The sequence below is a fragment of the Equus przewalskii genome, chromosome 2 (assembly GCF_037783145.1).
Source record: "Equus przewalskii isolate Varuska chromosome 2, EquPr2, whole genome shotgun sequence".
NCBI lineage: Eukaryota > Metazoa > Chordata > Mammalia > Perissodactyla > Equidae > Equus > Equus przewalskii.
The window spans coordinates 23203661-23224948 of record NC_091832.1 but is presented as its reverse complement, the minus strand read 5'-3'; the positions used below and the strand labels follow the sequence as shown (position 1 = coordinate 23224948).

At 46.6% G+C, this 21288-nt stretch overlaps 1 protein-coding gene across 4 annotated transcripts in view; it reads right to left on the bottom strand.

Annotated features, from left to right (window-relative positions):
* Positions 1-21288, bottom strand: part of CSMD2 (CUB and Sushi multiple domains 2) — a 592849-nt gene that overhangs the window by 197107 nt on the left and 374454 nt on the right. For all 4 annotated transcript variants that reach the window (XM_070594988.1, XM_070594992.1, XM_070595001.1 and 1 more), the window contains 6 exons: positions 12537-12675; positions 11362-11549; positions 10399-10587; positions 10075-10191; positions 2178-2393; positions 554-742 (listed from right to left, as the gene is read on the bottom strand). In XM_070594988.1, coding sequence (XP_070451089.1) covers positions 554-742; positions 2178-2393; positions 10075-10191; positions 10399-10587; positions 11362-11549; positions 12537-12675 — 1038 coding nt within the window. The remainder of the gene's footprint in view (positions 1-553; positions 743-2177; positions 2394-10074; positions 10192-10398; positions 10588-11361; positions 11550-12536; positions 12676-21288) is intronic.

Genomic DNA, 21288 nt, shown 5'->3' with positions numbered 1-21288 from the left:
GTGCTGTGTAAATGAACCCAACTCTTGCTTCCCTTTCATTCCAATTGAATGGATGAAGTCTTTCTTTGGATTCTCAAAAGCTAGTACCCTCATTGGATGAGTAAAATCATCCGTCTCATCTACCACATTGGGATTCTCCATGGGCAAAGGTCATACCTCCTTCCTATAGGTCCACCCAGTGCCCCTCTCGATTTCTCTGCAAAAGGTGTCCTTAAGCCATGGGAATATGTGTTGGGAGTGGGAGGTAAGGGTATGGAAGTCAATGTCATTTGAGTGCCTATTGTGGATCCACTTTGCAAAGGTCAGTTCAGGCTCTAGAACAGCCCATGAAGCAGGTATTGCCATCCCTATTGCACAGATAAGGAGGCTGGAGCGGAAGGAGGTTAGGCCGCCCACCCGAGGTCCCGCTGCAGGTAAGTGTGCGCTAAGGCAGTCCTCCTCCTCCCACCCAGGCCTGTTGGCCTCTTGGCCCGTGGGGTCCACAACCTCACACCATTGACTAAGTTTGGCCCACCCCGTTAGTGAAGCAAAATGAAAGCACGTGACCACCTACCAACACACCTTGGCAGAGGCGAACTCCACAGGCGCCGTCTGCCCCCCAGGCACGTGATGCGGGCCGTGCCCTCCAGACGGTACCCGGGGAAGCAGGAGAAGGTCAAGGTGTCACCTACGCCGAACTGCAAGCCCTTCCGGATGCTGTAGGCTGGGACCTCGGGCTCCTCGCAGGGCTCCAGGTCGTATTCTGGAAGGGCAGCAGGAGAGCCGGGCTCAGAGACAGAAGATGGGAACACACAGACAGACACATCAGGGAGAAAGAGGCCGGGGATAAAGACAGAGGACAGAACATGCACACACTGATCCACTGAAGGCAAAGAGAAAAGAAGAGAGAGCCCAAGAGGAACAGAGGTAATGAGGTGAGGAACAGGCCACGCTGTGCTTGGGGGTCTGAATGGCTCCCCGCCGCGAGCAGTGGGGGAGAGGCACAGCGTTTCTGGAAACATGCTTCCCGGAGTATTTACGAGGTTTCTTATGACTTGACCCTTCCCTCCACTGTCCCTTCATCTCCACATTAACCCCAAGCCTCAGGGCTCACAGACTCTCCTGCCTCTCTCTCCTTAGGCACTGAACCAGATCAATTCAATCAGCCTGTTCCAGAGGGTCAGAATGTATGACCCAGCCGAGGGCAACTTACACAGGGAAAGAGAATCCAAATGGCTCGGTAATGCCAGCACTTGAGACAGATGGCAAGCATGATGGGGTGGCATTTATGGGCCAGGGACCTGCCTGGTACCTCCAGTGATAGCACAGAAATGACTATCCCTCATCTCCAGGGGACTCTCCCTTCTGGGACACAGTCCCCCCCGGGCTGTGTGGTGAGGAGAGGGAGGGTCTCTCTCTGATGGGATAAGGCACACTGGCTGGATATGTCTCATTGGCCAGGCCAGCCCAGGCACATGGCAAGTGGCCTCTGCTGGGGGGACAGGATGGGGCTGAGCTGGGTCATGTCCCTGTTGCTAGAGGCCAGATATCTTTTGCCCATTCTTGGGGAACCCATCTGCTATCTCTGCTCTGGTTGAGAAGAGGGGGACCCTGGGGCATAGGAATAGGAGCAGTGGTGGGGGTGGGGCTAGGCACTAGAGGAGTGAAGGGTCCTCTTTTCTCTGCGAATACCAAATAAAAGAGCTTTCTTATCAGGATCCCTAAGCACAGAGATAAATCTCTATTACTGCTAAATTAGCATTGATGAAGAAGCCCCCAAATGAGACTGAAACACTCCAGTATGTTAATTGCAAACCCTCTTCATCTTTTTTTAAAATGCTAGAGTTGTGAAATAGCAGAAGAGGAATCAGAGAAGAATCTGGAATAACTAGGGCAGGAAGGGACTTCTGTGGGGTCCTCTAGTTCAACCAGTTGGGTAGGTCATACTCACAGCAAATCCTAAATGCCTTCAGAGAAGGAGATTTCCCAACAAACCTGCTAACTCCTTCCAAGCCCATTATAGGGAAGTTCATCCTTGTGTCTAACCCAACTATCTTTTGCTGTAGCAGGGAGGTCATTCTCCCAGGGACTGGAGAGTGGGTCAATATCCATCTGCTAGGAAGCCCAGAGGCCAGCAGCAGAGGGCAAGACAGAATGCTTTGCGGTCTCTTCCCTCGAGGGACTCTCACACGCTTTACCTGAGAAGGTGATGTTGAATCCTTCATAGGACATGGAGAAATCGGAAATGAAGCGGACCTGGGCAGTGAAGTTGCCATAGAGGCCAGCGCTGATGGGGGCCGGCAACCGCGAGCCCGTCAGCTGCCTCAGGGGCTGGGTGAAGCTGCCGTTCTCGGTGATGAGGAGGTAGTCATGGCCACTCTCCAGGTGGAAAGTGTGGAAAGTGAAGAACACACCTGCCAAGAGACCAGAGGAACGGGGTGAGGATGGTGAGACGGCTGAAGCAGCCCAGCTGCAAGACGGGCCCTGCACAAACATTTCCAATTTGTAAATGTCTCGGTGTGCAGAAGTACAGCATGCATTGATGAACTCGCACGAGCCAACCTGAACGAACCGGAACACGCCACTGCCCACAGGTCTGGTCAGGGAGAAGGACACCACTTTACAATTGTCAGAATTTGAAAGGGAGATTTATGGCTAGTTCCAGGGGAATGCTTATAGTCATTCTTTCATTTACTTATTCATTCATTCAACAAGTATTTGTGTATTTGTTGAGTGCTTCCTATGGGCTAGGATCCAGGGCTAGGTTGGTGCAAGGCGATATTCAAGACATTAAACAAAGAGCTACAGCACAGAGAGATGAACGTCAGAAGGATGTGGATCACAGTGCGCCGGGGGCAGAACGGAAGTAGTTCACAGCAGGAAGAGGGGAGTGTAGGATGGCCTCACTGAGGAGTGCACTTTCAATTTGGGTCTTAAAAGGATGCATAAGAATTAACCAGGTAGGAGGGGAAAGGGCGTTCCAGACAGGGGACAGTGTGTGTAAGGGGACAGAGGTGCTATGGATTCCATGGCTCAGCAGGCTGCACGGTATGGCTGGACACACTCACCAAGAAAAATCTGGAACAGAGGCTGGAAAGGTAGGCTGGGCTAAGCCAGATATTTTTCTGGAGGCAATGAGAAGCCATCCTATCCAGAGTGGATCAGATATCAGATCTAGCAATATGCTGGTGGCTGTGAGGATGAAGTGGAGGGAGAGGGGGCACAGAGAACAACGAGAACGATGGTGGCCAGGCGCTGGGCAAGAGGATGGGGGCTGGCAGAGGGGGCAAGAGCAGGAAGTGACATGAGACCTCAGGGAGGTAGAGACCTCAGGGAGGGAAAGTAGACAGAGACAGAGGCAATGGATGCAAAGGAGAAATGAAAGGATGACTGGGAGTGTCTTGACCTGAAGGACGGTGATGTCTTTCGTGACCTTGGGTAGGACATATGGAGGAAGAGGAGCAGGTGGTGGAAGGGTGATGGACTGAGCTTTGAATGCCCTGTGTTTTCAGCATCCACGCAGTGATAGCTAGTGGACAACTGGGATATAGAGTTGGAGTTCAGGATTACGGCTGGACCACAGAGGGAGATCTGGGAGCTGCCAGCAAAGAGGTGCTATTGGAAGCCAGAGGTGTAGAGCACTGGAGGAGGGCAGGATGAGAGTCAGAGAAGGGGCAGGAGGGAGGCCTGGGGAGGAGAGGCATTAAGTAGGAGACAGGGAGAAGGAGGAGCTGGGGGAGTTAGACAGGGGCAGGAGTTCCGAGCACTGAATAGAATGTGCATTAACGTTTTGAGCACTGTTTGTGTGTCACCGTCCTATGCATTTAGATGCTCTGTACTCGACACCTATCAATTGGAAGGGAAGATATGAAAACTCATTTACTCCTCCGAGAGTCCTACAGTGTGGGTATGATTAGGCTCGTCTCCAGTGGACACCTGAGGAAACTGAGATGCACAGAGATAAAGTCACTTGTCCACGGTCATCCAGCTAGTAGGTGGTAGAGCTGGGATCTGAACTGAGGCTATCTGACGGCAGAGGCTGTGCAATAAACTGCTACACCAGCTGCTTCTCACGCTACAGAAAGAGCGCGGGTCGTAAGAGCAGCCAGGTGGTGAGAGGGGTCAGATGGTGAGAAAGCTTATGGAATGGTAGGATCTTAACATCCAAAGCAACTCTGGAACCTGTCCAGATGACAGTTGTGTTTGGGTGGACAGATGTGTAAATGCATGCCCGCCCATAAGTGAGTGTGCCCAAGAGGACACATCCTGTGGACGTGCCAGGATAGGAACTCGGGTACATCAGGAGTGCTGGACCCATTTGCCATTCAAAGTCCACATACCAGCAGCATGGGCATCGCCTGGGAGCTTGTTAGAAATGCAGAGTCTCTGCCTGCACCGCAGGCCTTCTGAATCAGAATCTGCACGCTAACAAGATCCCCGAGAGATCTGCGGGCACACAAAAGTCTGAGAAATACTTCTCTAGATAATTACTGACACGTTTTTGATAAATGATGGTTGGATCCAAGCTCTTAATGCTAAAGCATTTTAGCTGTTTTCATATTCTTGCCTCTCTGTTGATAGAAGCTGGTGAGTCCGGTGCATTTGGGATTCTGTGGGTGGGGGTTGGGGGAAGAGGAGAGGTAGTGGAACCGGGAAGGCAGCTTGTAAATGTCTAGGCAACTGAGATGCATCCATTTATCTATTTGCTCAAAGAAACAGATCCTAAGCACTGAGAAAGATCTCCAAGGTTAGTGGAGGAGACAGACACATCAACAGTGAGAATCCGGAGTGGGGGTGCAGAGGAAGAGTGGGCAAACATGCCTCGGGGGTTGGGAAGGCATCCCAGGGGTCGCAATCCTTGCCATGAGGGGTTTTGAGCATGCTTGGGGACTCCCGGGTACGTGTGCCTGTATCCTATACTCCCGACACACAAACACGTGTGCAAATGAGAAAACTGTTCTCAGGCTACATAGCTTGGGAACAGGCTGGGTGGAACGTATGTCCTTTCCCTCCTGGCTGGAACATGGGGTTGGCAGGAGAGTGGGTCGGACACAGCAACAGGTGGAAATGAACTTGATTAAGCACTATGCTTTGTACTCTATTCTTCTAGCATGTAAATATAGCCCTCCAAAGGAGTAAACATTTGGCTGGAATTCTAAGGATGAGTAAACAACTGAGCTGAACCTCCTGGGTTTCCCAGCTGTGCTGACTGCTTGTGGCTCTTTTGGCCATTGCGAGAAAATGAAGACATTGTCACAGAAATAGAGAGGCCCCGTGTTGGAGTTTGAATCCAGATTTGGTGTGACAGATGCACACACAAACAAATATTTCACCGGAGTGAACCAGGTGGAATCATACGAAGGATATGAACACCATGCTGGAGCAGAAGGAGCAGGGCGGTAGGCAAACACGGGCTTTGGAGGGAGACAGAGGGGTCAAAAGCCCATCCACCAGCGGAAGCGTCTGGGCCAAGGTTGCTCAGCATGGCCTGAGTTTGAGTTTCCCCAACTACGAGATGTGGATGACAGCATCTCTAGCACAGGTGGCGTTTCGTCCTGGAAGTGACGAATAATCGGGGTAGCACATGCAGGGCGCACAGCACAATGCCCGGTACATAGCAGGTGTTCTCTTGGCTCTGCTCAGCTAACTCCCAAACAGTCTTGTGGGTTTTATGAAAGATGTCAGTGCTGGGGTCTCAGCAAGAGCGCATTCTCTGGACTCCTGAATTGGCTGTTCCCTTGGGCTGAGCATGTGGCAAGTTGAACAATTCTGAATTTCCCAGAGTTTTGAGTTGTCCTTCTGCCCGTTAGGGAGCAATCAGAGTCAGCAGCCTAATAGGTCTGTTAACCTCAGATACTCTATTTTTTTTTTTTATTGAGGTGGTAGTGATTTATAACACTGTATGCATTTCAGGTGTACCTCACTATATTTCCCCTTCTGTATAGACTACATGGTGTTCGCTACCAAGTCTAGTTGCTATCCATTAACACACACATATGCTTCTTTACCCCTTTCACCATCCCCATCCCCTGTAACCACCAATCTGTTCTCCCTATGTGTTTGTTTATCTTCCACATATGAGTGAAATCATTGATATTTGTCTTTCTCTGTATGACTTATTCCACTTAGCGTAATGTCCTTAAGGTCCATCCAAGTTGTGGCAATTGGTAAGATATCATCTTTTTTATGGCTTGAGTGGTATTCCATTGCATATAAATACCACATCTTCTTTATCTATTCATCTGTCCGATGGGCACTTGAGTTGTTTCCAAGTCTTGGCTATTGTGAATAATGTTGCAATGAACACATGGGTGCATACATCTTTTCGAATTAGTGCTCTCGTGTCCTTTGAATAAACACTCAGAAGTAGAATAGCTGGATCACTTGGCAGGAATGTAAATTGGTACAGCCACTATGAAAACAGTATGGACATACCCTTACAAGCAGAGACTGAGGAGGGTCTGGGTTCAGTTTAATTCAATGCATATAAATATTTCTTGAGTTCCTTATGTGCTAGGCATAGAGCCAGAAGCTGGGAAACCGCAGGAAGCAAGGCACACATGTCTCTCCGAGAGCCTGTCGTGGACACAGATGGTGAAAATGCAAGTTCTGTTGAGTTGGGTAAAGCCTGGGGCTGGGAAGGTACAGGATCCTGTGGGGGTCACAGAAGGGGCCCCCGAGCTGGAGGGGGAGGGTTGGGAAGGCTCATTAGAGGAAGTGAGTGCAGAAGGATGAGGAGCTGGTGACACAAGGGGAATGGTGGAGATGCTGCAGGGAGAGGAAGGCTTCCTGAGAGAAGACAATTATCCCAACGTGCAAAGCTCTAGAGGACACAGGAAGCGGGGGAAGTTCTAGGAACTGAAAGAAGTTCAGTGTAGCTAAAACTTAGCATTTAAAGGGCCCAGAAGGAGGCTGAGAAAGGTACGCAAGGGATACAGGGCCGTGCTAGCTATTCTATGTGGGGCTCTATACCAGGGGTCAGCACAGACGGGAAACAAGACAGAACCTTAAGAAACAAGCAGCCTTTGAGTGGTTCTAAGGAAGAAGTGACCTGGTCTTATACCAGTATCTTGCTGATGCTCTGCCTAGAACACCTTTCGTTCTGGCTAATTCCTGTTCATCACTGAAGACTGGCTTAAGTCTCAACTCTAGGACACCTGCTTAACCCTTGGACTGGCCTCCGGCTGTTTCCCCAGCTCTCTCTGCTCTATCCCAGCATTGGCCGTGGAGCAGTGAGAGATCTCTTTAGGCTGTCTATCTCTACCACTAGATTATACACTTCTGAAGGAAGGCAATGGCAGAGTGGCGTGTTCCATCTTTTCCTAGCACTCAGAGTAAGTATAAGTATAGAATAAGCTTTTGTTACCTATTTGTTGAACTGCATTGACTTCTAGGCAAAGACACACAGAGAAGGGCATAGAGAAACATATACCCCTGTATCACCGATGCCCAGACACAGACAATCATGACCACAGGGGGTTGTTTCCTTAGCGATCATGAGGGGCTGCCTTTCTTTCTCTTGATGCCGCAGAGTAGCTTCTGGCTCCTGCAATGGCCAACTCTGGACCAGGCTTGGCAGAAACAGCTCTGCAGGATGAACAAGGACACTGCTCTCATCCCTTCTCTCCTCAGGAGCAATATTGTGGGGAGAAGGGGACAACCCCGGCCTTTCCCTGACTGCCTGGAGAGTCCTACCTTACCCAAGGAGCTCCAGGCCATCCTAATCCCAGCCAGGCTAGGCTTATTCACGGCAGAGTGACAGCCTTTAAGCACATGTGCTGTGACTATAAGTGTCTTTCCTTTCAAATTTTCTTTTTTTTATACAAGTAGTATATTTCTCATGGAATAAATGCTTATTGCTCAAAATTAGAAAAAAGGGAAATGATGAAAAAAAAGACAACTAGTATTAACATCTGGGGTATATCTTTTCAGACTATTTTCTATGCACATATCCTTGTTTACTTTTTATAAACTGAATATATTCTTGTAACAAACTTCTTTTACTTAACAATGTATTTCAGCCACCTCCGTGGGTCTTTAAATATTCTTTCACATTATTCCTTTTAGCAGCCGCATAGTATTTCATCATACAGCTGTACCATATGTTTATTTAACATTTCCTTATCGATGGATATTTGAAGAGTTAGTAATTTTTCCATTAATAAGGTGTTTTAGGAGACATCCTTGTAGCTAAATCTTGATGGACAGTTTTACTTATTTTCTTCAGAAAATTCCAAGAAGTGGAATTGCTGGGTGCAAAGGCACATATATCTTTAATGCTTTTGGTTCATATCCTGGAATCACCCTCTGGAAAATGTGAACCGTTTCACACAAGGTCAGCAGGGAAGAAGAGTGTTCACGTCTCCACTGTCCCCACACTGTTACAAGTTCTTTGCTGACTTGAAAAAGGAAATGATATTTCGTTACTGTTTGAATGTGTATTTCTTTACTTATTAGCGGGGTCAATGTCCTTTCATTAGTATTTCCTCTATGAGGTAGCGTTAGTTTATGGTTTTGCTCCTTTTACAGGCCTGTAGACCAGGCATATTTTTCTGAAAGATTTTTAAGAGCTCTTTGTGCGTCAGGTTGGAAATCCTTAGTTGATTGTATGTGTTGCAAATATTTTTGTCCATTTACTATTTTAACTTTTTATGGCTTTTTCTTTTTTTACCATAAATCCATTCAAATTGTATTTAATCAATTCTAACAGTCTTTGCTTTTATGGATTCTGCTCTTAGTGTATTCTGTAAAGTACATCCCCACCTGAGGTTAGATTTTCATGTCTTCCAGAACTAGAATTTATGTGGTTAAATGTATGAGGTATGATTTGATTTTTTCCTTTTTTCCAAATGTTTAAGCCCACGGTTTTAAAACCGTTTATTAAATAATCCATCCTCTCTTCAATGGATTGGAAATGACATTTTAATTATATACTCCCTACTGTGTCTCTCTCATACACATTATACACACGAGTGTGCATGTGCATGTGTGTACCCACACACAGAAATCTATTTCTGGACCTTTATCCTCCCCCACTGATTTACCACATTAAAATTATTTTAGCCCATAACCACATTTTAGTATTGGAAGGGTTACTCTTCCTTTTACATTTTTTCCTTAGCTTTTCTACATGTTAATTCTTCTAGGTCAGAGGTTCTTATTTAAGGGCACGCAACAGAATTACCAGTGAAGTGTTCTAAAAACACAGGTCCCGGATTCCACCTCCAACGTAAAAAATCAAAATCTCGAGGGTGCGGTCCGAGCGTTGGTATTTGCCAAAGTGCAGAGGGGTTAAGAACCACGACTCTAGACGGACTTGGGAGCAAGCTTCTGAGGACAGAGGCCATATCCGCCTGGCTACTGCTTATTCCCAGCCCCAGTGTCTGCCACATAAGTGACATTCAATCAATATTTGTGGAATGAAAGAGTATATTAATTAATGTTTATCTGTAATCACACTCTTACTTTGAACTTGGACTTCCAAAGATCATTTATGCTAGGGAAGTTGAGGCTACAGGCCACCCTGGTGAGGAATAGGAAAACATGTCAAATGAGGAACAGCTGAGTTACGCAAGAAGAGGATTGCTGCGTCCAACATCTGAGGGGTGGATGAGGAAGAGGGAGAAGACAGATGGAGCCTATGTTTCTCCAGGACACAGTATGAGGAAAAAGTTTCAGGGACATCTAGTAGGCCATTAGAAGGGGGCAGAGCTCTCAAAATATGACAGTAGGTGCCCAGTTGTTGAATGAGTTGGCTGTCTCCCCACCACTGGAGGTATTTAGACAGAAGGGGTGTCGCCATCTTGTGGGGAGCGATTTAGAGAGGATCCCTGCATTAAATAGAATTTGAGAGCCGGTCATCTCTAAGATCTCTCCCAGTTTGGAGATTTTAGAACTTTAAAAATATTTATTGAATGAGTTCTGTGATTCAAGGAGATGGGAAAGTTCTGGGAGTTTTCTTGTTGGTGAGAAAAATTCAGACTACGCACAGAGGTCACCAAATAGGGAGATCCCCGTTGAGGTCACCTTGACCTAGGGAACTTGGGGCCCTGACCATGTCACATCCTGATACGTGCTATGGGCCTAAACACTCACCCTTGCCATGTGATGTTTCGATAATCCAGGTGCAGTTCAAGTTGTTGGGGTAGAAGTCAGGGAACCCTGGTGACAAGATGGTCCCACTGGAGCCTTGAATGAAGCCACCACAGAGTGCTACAGAAAGAGGGAAGAGAGCAGTGAAGAAAATGGAGTGGTCCAGTGAGCTCCCCCCATAATCCTCCTATGAGCCCACCCCCCATCTCCTCTCAGACTCCCTAACCCTCACTGACAGGGAGGAGAGTCAGCGCCCCTTCCAGCTCCTGGTTTTTACAACAAGGAAAGGAATCTTCTACTTTAGCACCCCCTTATAGTGTGTCTCACCTTCACAGCTGGGCAGGGCCCGGCTCCACTGGAAGTTGGGCTCACACTCCAGGGGCTCCCCGTCACTTAATGTGTAGCCCGAGTCACAGGTGAAGGTCACCAGAGCGCCCACGTAGAAGTCATTCCCATGACGCTGCCCATTTACGGGGATCCCTGGATCCAGACAGTGGTCTGACTGCAGTGTTATAGCTGGAAAAGAGAGCCCACAGCTGGAACAGACAGCTCAGCTTCACCACAGAGGGACCCGAGCTGACTCACAGAGAGAGAGGAGGGCGCCCTGATTTATCGAAGGCTGAAGTTGCCAGTTACCCACTCATCAAATGTGGCTGTCAGTGTCTGCTGAGAGGGTATTTGAACACCTATCTGTCAGAGAAAACAGATTGGCTCAATCAATCACTTGTTTGTTCATTCATTCATTCATTCATCATAAGTCGAGTGTCTACTATGGCTTAGACACCATGCTAAGACTTAGGGATACAAACATGAGTAAGAAAACGACCCTGTCCTCATGGTGCTCTCAACCATAACTCTCTATAGTGGTCTACCAAGAAGTGAAGTGACATCTTCTCTAAATCGAGGCACCAGCAATGAATGAAGGTGATGAGAGAGGGTGAGAGCGAGCAGGAGATGCCATCTCACTTCAGCTTCGGGATCTGTCAAATGCTCTGTCCCCAGAGTGCCCAGCACGGCACACCCAACCATCTGCACACAGAAGAGGGCTCGCGGTGTGCACACAAGGACCCCGGGGACAGGTCACTAACTTTCATTGTTTCTAAAGTTTCAACTCTAAGCTCCTGTGAGCTCTGAGGGATGCTGAGGGCAAGGGAGCACCTCCCAAGGAGCACAGCCTAATTGAGAAAGCATGGGGATGGGGCTGAGCTGGAGTCTACTGGACGAGCACAGTCCTCGGTCCTTTCACCCACCAGGACCAACCCTGTCATCTGCCGCCCTGCCAAGACTCACTCTCATAGCGGAGCTGGAAGCCGATGTCTGAGTGACTCTTGTCGGTAGAGAAGAGGAGGTAGAGATAGTTGCTGGTGCTGATGAGGAACTGGGGAACCTGGGTCCCATGGTAAACCCCGATCAACGGTGCTGAGTACGTCCGTCCATCTCTCACTTCCAGAGTATCATAGTTGACCTCGGTTTTAAATCTGCCGAAGACGGGAGTGTCATGTTCTTGAGAAACCCAAGGCTTATTAATTTGCAAACAGAAGGCCCTGCCTGACCCAAGGCTTCGGGACACCCACATTTTGTCAGGCTGGGATACTTTACTACGATTTTCACATTCCCTAGCGAAGGGGACGGGCATTCTCTACTGTTCTGAACCCTCCTTCTCCTCTTACCCCGTGATTGGACGCAGCTCTCTCCGTCCTCTCTGTGCCTGGACCATGACCCATCTTAAGAGGCAGAATGACTAGCCTCATAGGGGTCAGAATGTTTAGGCCAGGGGTCAGCAAACTATAGCCCGGGGGCCAAATCTGGTCTATAGCTTGTTTTCTGTGACGTAAGAGCTAAGAACGCTTTTTACATTTATGAAGAGGCATTTTTTGTTAAAAAGCAAATAATATGCCACAGATATCTACAAGTGGCCCACTACATTTAAAATGGTCACTATTTGGCCCTTCACAGAAAAGTCCTGGACCGCTATTCTAGACCACGAACGCTTCGTCTAGAAGAAGCTTGTGTCCATATTTGGGTGACTACTTTCCCCATACAATGGACGTACACGGGGTGGGGGCTAGAAGTGGGGATGTGAGCAGAATTTGGGTCAGAGGTCAGGAAGACCCCCCCGTCCCATGTCGTAAGTGTCAGTTAGGGTCATGCTCCTCAGGTGCTAACGCCTGCTTCACCATCTGATGGTTTCTGGCTGCCTGCTCTCTCTCCTTGGGGGCGAGGAGAGAGAAGGGCTCTGATGTCCCAAGTGATACCCCAAACTTCTCCTCACAGAGTTCCCTAAACAGCACTAACCCCACTCTGAAGCAGAACCAAGACCAGCGCAGTCTGTCCCCACCCAGGGCAGTGCGCTCGAGTGTTCTCTGACCTTGCTGCCATTTCAGCTTCGGTGCTGGTCCCCTACCCACATCACTCCATAGAGATCACCCCTCGCCCTCCCGCTCCCAGGCTGTGGTTACCAGCACCTGTCGAAGGTGATTTTGATGGGGTAGCCCGGCTGGGCTTCAATCACCCAGGCACAGCTCAGGGCATCCTTGTAGAAGCCAGGCCAGCCCGGAGAGAGGATGGTGCCGCTGGGCGAAGTCAGATGCCCACCACAGGGAGCTGGGGGGACAGAAGCGACAGAAGCAGGTTTCTTGGGGGGGGTGACAAATGAATGAATAAACAAAAAGTCCTCTACAAAATGTGTCTGCCAACAAGCACTGTTTTCGTTTTTATGGAAAATTACATAAACTCTATAAATGGTGAGTTCTGTCTATTGGGACCTTTACAGATGTGTCCAGTTACATCATTTGGAGTTTTATTAAAGGCCAGAGGGGAGAAATGAAAAGAATCCTTTAAACAAAGTCCTTTGCCATTCTAGAAGAGCTGAAAAGCAGCTGCTATTTGGGTCACACTGGTTTTTCCTTTGTTCCTCCTTCAATTGCCAGGCCTGCGGCCCACCTCCTCACGTCCTCCACCTGGCGCTGGGGCCGGAGCATGCGCAGAGTGTCAGCCTCTAAGCACCTGCACCCCCTGTTCCACTCTGAGCTCAGTGAGGGCAGGGACCACGTTGTTTCTCTACGTGACTTGGAGCCCCCGGCAGTTAGCCTAGTGCTTGGCACACAGTTCTCCCTCAGTGATTATCGCTTGAATGAATAAATGAATGGATAGAAGGATGAACAAATGCAACGCATGGCAGGTAACTCCACAGGACACTGGGTGGTCCAGGCCCCTCTCATGGCTGGCTCTGATCTTGCCAAGCCTGTTACCTCAGTCCCTCCCTCTCTCTCTGCCCATTCTTCCCATCCCTGAGCGTCCCATTCTCACCCACAACCTTCCCACTCCTGCCTTTTCCTGCAACCAGACCCCTGGCCCCAGTGATGGCCATCAGAGCTGCTCCAGCTCCTCCTTCAGGGCACATGGTCGGATTTCAATGCCCATCTCTTTTGAAGGTACGCAAGCCCATGTGACTGCCTTGACCAATAAAATGAGAGTAGAAATGAAGTGTGTCACGTCTATGTGGGGATGTTAAGAGCCAGTGCATGATTTGCAAAGTTTCCTGCCTCAAGGACTGTGGAAGCGAGTGTCAAAATGGAAGTCCCGTCAGCCTGGGCCTTTAAGTGACTCTGAAGAGCGGAGTCCCTGATGACTCGTATTAAACACGTAGCTTGAGTAGTCTGTGGGCGATATAAACTCCTGTTTGTAAGCCACTGAGATTGTAGGGTAGTGTGTTAACACAGTCTAACCTAGGCCACCCTGACTAAGACACCTCTGGCCCCAAGAATGAAGATGAGGATGTTGATACAGCCAACACCAGTGCTGCTGCTACTGTCGCCACCACTGCCACGGACTGAGAGCCTACTCATGTCAGGTGTTTAGCTTCCCAGAGATAACCATGCTCACTCTTCACAAAACACAAACCCTGGGAGGGGATCCATTTTACAGCTAAGAAAGCTGAGGCTTATGGAGGTTAAGTAACTAGCCCTGGGATAGCAAGGGGCAGAGCCTGCATTCAGACCTAGGAAGACGGCCTAAATTCAGAGAACTTAAGCCAAGCAGGCTCCCAGATTGAAAGGAACCCCTCCTTCCTTGGGATGCCGTTATGATGGAGCTCCCAGAGGCCAAAAATGCCCTGACAGGACCGGGAGGGGAAGAAAGAGCTCCCCAGCAGTTCTATCTCTGCAAATTTCTCTAGGTATTCAGCTTCATAAAATACAGCCAAATGTATCACACCCTTCCTCTCTCAAGTCTACAAACTTCTTTGAAATATCTAAAATAATCGTCAAGCATTCTTAACAGAAAGTTATATTAGGAAGTTTAATTAACAAAGAAGATCACAAAAATAAGAATGATGATGATAGTAGAAACTCATACTGATGACATATGGTGCTAACTGCTTTATGGGTATTCTCTCATTTAAGGGCACACGACGTTTACGAAGTTATTATTCCCATTTTACAGAGGAGAAAACTACGGTTAAACAGGCTAAGCAATAGATCAAAAACTAACGAAGTGAGAGCTGAGCTTTCACCTCAAGACCTTGCCAAGTCTCCTGTGGCACATGATTGTTCTAGAACCACGGCGGATGGACAGTAATGAACCACAGGTACTGGGAGCGTACTCCGCGTCCCCTCAAATGGTAATAAGGGCTTACCATGCATTGTCCTCATGACAACTGCAATACTAAAAGGCAGATGCCATTATTACCCTAATTTCATAGGTGGGGATTATTACCCCATTTTCAGTTAAGTTGAGGTTCGGAGAAACCAAGTAATTACATAGGACCCACATCAAACACGGAGAGAGTAAATTGCCTATGGGTTTTGTCACTTCCTGGTAAGTCTAGTTTTCAAGACCCATCCATGCATCTCACTTGAGCTACTAACGCTTTCCTCTATTTCTCCGGTGAGACCTTGGAGGTGGGGAGGAACGTGCCTACTGCCACATCCCTGGGTCCTCCTGCAGGCACTGAGCCTCCGCAGAAGTAGGGATTCTTGGCTCCAATTGAGCACAGGCTCAGCCTCTTTGGTTGTTGGACTGTGATTGCCTCGCGTACTTTCCAGGAAACCAGAGATCACACAGTCCCTTGCCTGCCTCGGCTGCAAGTATATCAACAAAACCCTATCTAAAGTCTCCAGAGAGGGAAACCCAAGTCCTGCCTTTGGTGGTCACCACTTTGTTTTCTTTCTTTGTTGTATTGTTTTGTTACCCTGGGCTAGTTCATGTCTTCTCCAGCTCATGTGAAGTTCAAACGACCTCTCTATTCATTCCATCCTTCGCTCTCTCTCTGGTTCGTCTTCATACTGCAGGGTGGCAGTTGCCAGGCAGGGAGAAGGAGGGGAGGATTCCTAAATGCCAGTCTCTTTAACTTTGAAAAGATGCTCAACCTCACTCTCACTAAGAAAATGTACATTAAAACTGCTATGAGGAATGATTTCTCCTCCATCAGAGAGGGAAAACTCAAAGTCCGATGACATGTGAGGCTGAGGAAAACCAGAAATTCTACCACCTTGCTGATGGAAATGCAAAATGGCACAACCGCTATGAGGGGAAATTTGGTAATGTCCTGCAATATTCATAGGCATGTATTCCCTGACCCAGCAATTCTACTCTAGAACTCTAGTCCAAAGATACACTGGCAAAAATAGGAAAAGACACACACACACACACACACACACACACACATATAGATATATACAAATGTACATGGTTATCCAAGGTGGCACTCTTTGCAATAGTGACAGAGTGGGAACAGCCCAAATGTTCAGCAGTGGAGGGCTGACTGAACGAACTGGGGTAATCAACAAATGGACTATTTATGCAGCTGTAAAAAATGAATGAGGATTATTCTATATAATGTCATGGAGTGGTCCCCAGAATATATTATTAAGTGAATAAAAGCAAGGTGGAGAGGTGAGAATAAGGGTATAGTGTGATCCCATTCATTTAAGAAAGGGGTGTGGGACACATACACAAATTTACTCATATTCACCATCAATGATAAGGTAAACTGAAACCTCAAGATTACCTCTGGGAAGAGGGAGGGAACAGGGTAAAGAGGAGACGGATAGAAGCTAGACTTTCTCAGAATATAACTTCTTCTAGACGTTTAACTTTGGAACTATGTAAATATTTTACACACTTAAAAAGAAAGATGTAAATTTGATAAGCAATTTCTCGAAACTCAAAAGCAGAGTGAAATAAATGAATACAATACTGTATCAGTTGGTGGCATAATCACGCATGAAGAAACTAGTTAGAGATTTTAAAGCACATTGATTTGCTAGCCCAGCCCTAGTAGGATATAGGGACAAGAAGAATTGAGAGAAAAAACACTTAAGTACTTTCAGTAATCATATTGCTGTTGGCAGTACTGGAAATTACAATTCTGAGACTCTTAGGTATATATTATGGAATGGGAAATTATGTTGTTGCTGTTGAGCACCGGGATTTTCAGCAAGAGCAAAAGAAGATACAGATATGATATCAAGGAAGTTAAGTAAAAAAGAAAAAGGGTTCTTACATTTGAAATGAAATGAACCCCTGATGCATTTTATCTTTAAAAAACTATTACTTAGCTCTGTTTGCTCAAAAGACTCAGAAACAAGGACCTACTCAATTGTAACAAGCATTCCCAGTGCCTGGATTCCAAATATCATTTTTCACTAAAAAGGAACCAGGCCTCCTTGGAGAAACCGCTGATTCTAGGTCAGGGACAAAAAACGTACAAGATGAGGCTGGGCCAATTTCACAAGGCTACTGCTGGCCAATGGGACAACTTGAGCATTGATTAGAGTAATAACTGCAATGGATTTAAACACATAAAATATGTTTAAATCCACTGGGCTGTAAGGATTTGGAAACATGCTCAACTTTGGAAGACGTTAGGGAATCAAGTCATTAATATGAAAACTGGTAAATAAAGGAAAATAATTGAATATTTCTCCCGTCTTTTCTTTATGAACGATACTTCAGGGTAACCAAATAGTTGATGAGGAGAAGCTTTCTTTAAGTAGTCCAGCTTATAGAAGAAGAAGAAATGATAGCATCTTACCATTTTGCAATCCCTAGGCCATGATCATCGATGGCTCCTACCGTCCCCAAAAGAGAGGCAATCAGGCAGGAAGTGCCTCCGATGGAGACACAGAGCCTCGCCTATAAAATATCTTGCCCCAAACCCAAATCTGATCAGGTTTCTAGATCTTACTGCCAATTAAAGGAAATAAAAGAGAGAGAGGATCACTTTAAACAACCTCCCAGGGATGTAATCGCCCAAATTCAGGATGTAGAACATTCCTCAGGATAAAATAACCCAGCTCCTTCAACAAGAAAATCACAAGGGGTGGGGAAGACACCTGTAGATTAAAAAAGACTGAGCTATATCAGCCAACTGCGACGTATGAACCTAACTAGGATTCGGATTTTTTAAAAAATACCATAAAAGAAAGTATTAGATAATCATGGAAATTTGATTGTGTTAAGCAATCATTTTTATTTTTTTAAAGATAATTGTATTGTGGTTATGTTTTAAAGATTCTCTTCATCTGTTAGAGATACACACTAAAATGTTGTGGATGAAATGTTTGGCCTGAAATATGCTTCAGGAGAAGCCCAGCGTGGAGGGAGGTGGGGGGATAAACGAAACAAAAGAGGTCATGAGTTCATAATTGTTGAAGCTGGGTGATGGGCACATGGGGTTCAGCACACTGTTCTCTCTGTTTGAAATTTTCCATTAAAAAAGTTAGAGTGGAAAACACACACATAGACACACATGCGTGCACGTGCATACACACGGATAAGAAAGAAAAAGAGGAGGGTCCTGCCTTGAATAGAGAGATGAGCTCAGCAATAAGACAAAAGAGGGACCGTGTGCCAAATCCACTGCCTGACACACAGTAGGTGCTCAAGAAATATTTTGTTGAAGGAATGAAATACTGGTAGGAAGGCAGAGATGCTCGCTGTTATGACTGGATTGTGTCCCCCAAAATTCATAGGTTGTAGGCTTAACCCAAAGTGACTATATTTGCACAGAGGATCTCTAAGGAGGTCATTAAGGTGAAATGAGGTCTTAAGAGTGGGGCCCTGATCCAATAGGACTGGTGTCCCCATAAGAAGAGGAAGAGACACCAGGAGTGCATGTGCCCAGAGAGAACGGCCATGTGAGGACACAGCAGGAAGGCAGCCGTCTGCAAACCAAGCAGAGAGGCCTCAGGGGAAACCAAGCCTGAGGGCTCCTTGACCTTGGACCTCCAGCCTCCAGAACTGTGAGAAAACAAATGTCTGCTGTTTAAGCCACCCAGCCTGTGGCAGCCTGAGATGACTAATACACTGGGCTTCTGATGAGGGGCTGGGGTCCCCTGTGAGGGATGACCCATCTCTCCTGACCTCTGATGCTAAAGTGGTGCAGGCAAGGAGCAGTTGGGAACGGTAACGGAGCAGACTAACAGAAAGAACTAGTACTCACTGAGCCCTCACAAGGTGCCAGACACTAATTTATGTGCGCGTTTTCTTTTCCTGTACGTTCGTCTTCACAACAAACTATAAGGTGGGTATTCACATTAGCCTCATTTCATAGTCGAGGAAACAGGTACACAGAGGTTAGGTAACTGGTTCAGAAACACACAGCTAGGAAGTGGCAGAGCCAGGATTTAAACCCAGGTGGTCTGGCTCCAGAGCCTGCATTTCTAACCACTGTGGGTGGATGTGGGAATGCCCGCCCTGACTACTGCCCTCAAAGGGGTTTCAGTTGACTAGGCATGTGAATGACCAGAAGGAGTGAAAGCCTTTCCTCTGGCCTTCTACTCCGCCATTTTGTGGTAGAATGAAAGCAGAATAAACTTTGGAGTCAGACAGACCTTATTTGGTGATTAAAAGTGATGGTTCTGGAATCAGAACACTTGGATTTGAAACCTGACTCTCTCATTCACTTAGCTGTGTGATCTTGGGCAAATTACTTAACTACTCTGTGCGTCAGTCTCCTCATCTGTGAAATGAGGACAGAACAGTACCTACCTCACAAGGTTGTCTTGAGGATTCGATAGGACACTGTATGTAAAGCACTGGTCTAGTATTTAGTGCTTGGTAAGTGTTCAAATATTACTAGCTGGGTGATCTCAGGTAAGTCAATTCACCTCGCTGCTCTGCAGGTTTCTCATGCATGGAGATAATAATACCCTTCTCACAAGAGTGACCAGAAGATTAAATGAGATAATGTTAGAAACTCAATGAGTACCCTTGCTTCTTTCTTGGAGGCCTAAATGAGTTACAACCATCACTTACATCTAGATTCCTCTTGTGGGAGTGGGGAGAATGGACCTTTTCTTAAAAATTATTTTCTCGATGTCCTATTGGCTTATAATATTGCATAAATTTCACGTGTACATTATTACATTTCAGTTCGTGTATCGACTGTGCCGTGCTCACCACCAACAGTCTAGCTTTCATCGTCACCATACACATGTGCCCTTTACTCTTTTCACCCTCCCCCGACTCCTTTCCCCTCTGGTACCCACCAATCTGTTCTCCTTATTCGTGTGTTTGTTTATCTTCCACATATGAGTGAAGTCATATGGTGTTTGCCTTTCTCCGCCTGATCTTTTTTTTTAAAGGACTTTAAAATTTTCTGATTATAAAAGTAACATGCATACACACAGAGGAAAAAATGTGAACATGTTTACACGAAACTATTCAATCCTTTTCCTCTGGGGAGTGGGGTTGGAAATGAATATTTCCACTTTGAACTTTACTGTACTTGTGTATTGTTCAAATTTTTTACAACAACCAAGTACTACTTTAAAAATAAAAATAGATACTCACTGTACATAATTAATCTCCTTTTTCTCCCCCTTGTATTTCTTGTAAGCAACGTATTTTTTAAAACCCAGTTTGAGATTCTTTATCTTTTAGTAGGGAGTTTAATTACCTTTAATGTCATAACAGATATGTTTGTCTTACTGCTGCCATTTTGTTTTATGCTGTCGATTTCTGATGCTTCCATGTGGCGGCCCGTCTTGTCTTTTGTGAGGGGCAATATGTTTCCTTTTGTTTTAATTTTCTATTGGGATATGGAAAGTAGAAAATCTGCTTTTCAGCTTATTTTTAGATGCTTTAAAGTCTTTTGTAAACATGTTTGAAATTATATCCTTTCTAGTGATATAATTCAAGAAAAATACAGTAACAGTGTAGCCAAGAGCTGGGGTTTGAAGTCTGGCTCCACCACTTACAAGCTGGGAGGACCCTGGTCAAGAGACTTAACCTCTCTGTGCCCCAGTGGGGACGCAGTCCCCACTCCCTAGGCCAGTGCATGGCTGAAATGAGGTGACACTTGTAAACCATTTATCACAGAGGATATGATGACTGGGTTCTTCCTTAAAAGAGACAAGGAATTGACGGATGCGGGGGAGAGAGAACCAGCTGCTCCTATGTAGATGCCTTTACTACCTGGATGTCTTTCTTAGGAAATCTCTGATTTTAAACATATGCATCCCTTATGCCCACTGTTCTCTAGATCAGATGGGAGGAAACTACAGCCTGGGGCCAAATCTGGCCCATCGATTTATGTATCGTCTACAGCCATTTTCCCATAAAGATGGCAGAGTCGAGTAGAGACCATACAGCCCACAAAGCTGACAACACTTCCTATCTGGCCCTTTAAGAAAAAGTTTGCCAACTTCTGCTTTACACTAGCCAGATGATCATCCTTCCCTCTAAATTTAGGAGAAGAAGCCATTTTCTCCCTTGTCCCCTTGCAGCCTCTTAAAACCTAAGTGGCTCTTCGCATATATTAAAAGATTTTTAAAAAGACCATTAGCTTCTGAATTTAATTGTCCACGAGGTGGGGATACTTAATCAAAAACAAAACTAGAAAAAATGAAAAAGACAAAGATGCTGATTGCAAAGCAGATTTCTCCCACGGCTCTGACACAAGGAGAGCAAGGGGCCACGGAGGGGCCAGATTCCAGGGGCTTCTTTACCTGCCTGCTCTACTGTTGTAAGTCTGGGATTGGCCATCCTAGGTGGCATCTGCCTGTCACTCTGTCCCTCTGCTATGCTGCTCCCCAGATTCCCACAAACCAGGTTGGCATCAAACATCCATCACACTGAGAAAACCAAGCCGGCTGTCCCCTGTGCCAAGTCAGGGTCTCTCCAACAGACTGCCCCTTATTTCTGGTTGCCTACTGCTCCCCAACCTCAGCACTTCCCCCTCCAGGGACAGAATGAATGAGACAGTTTTAA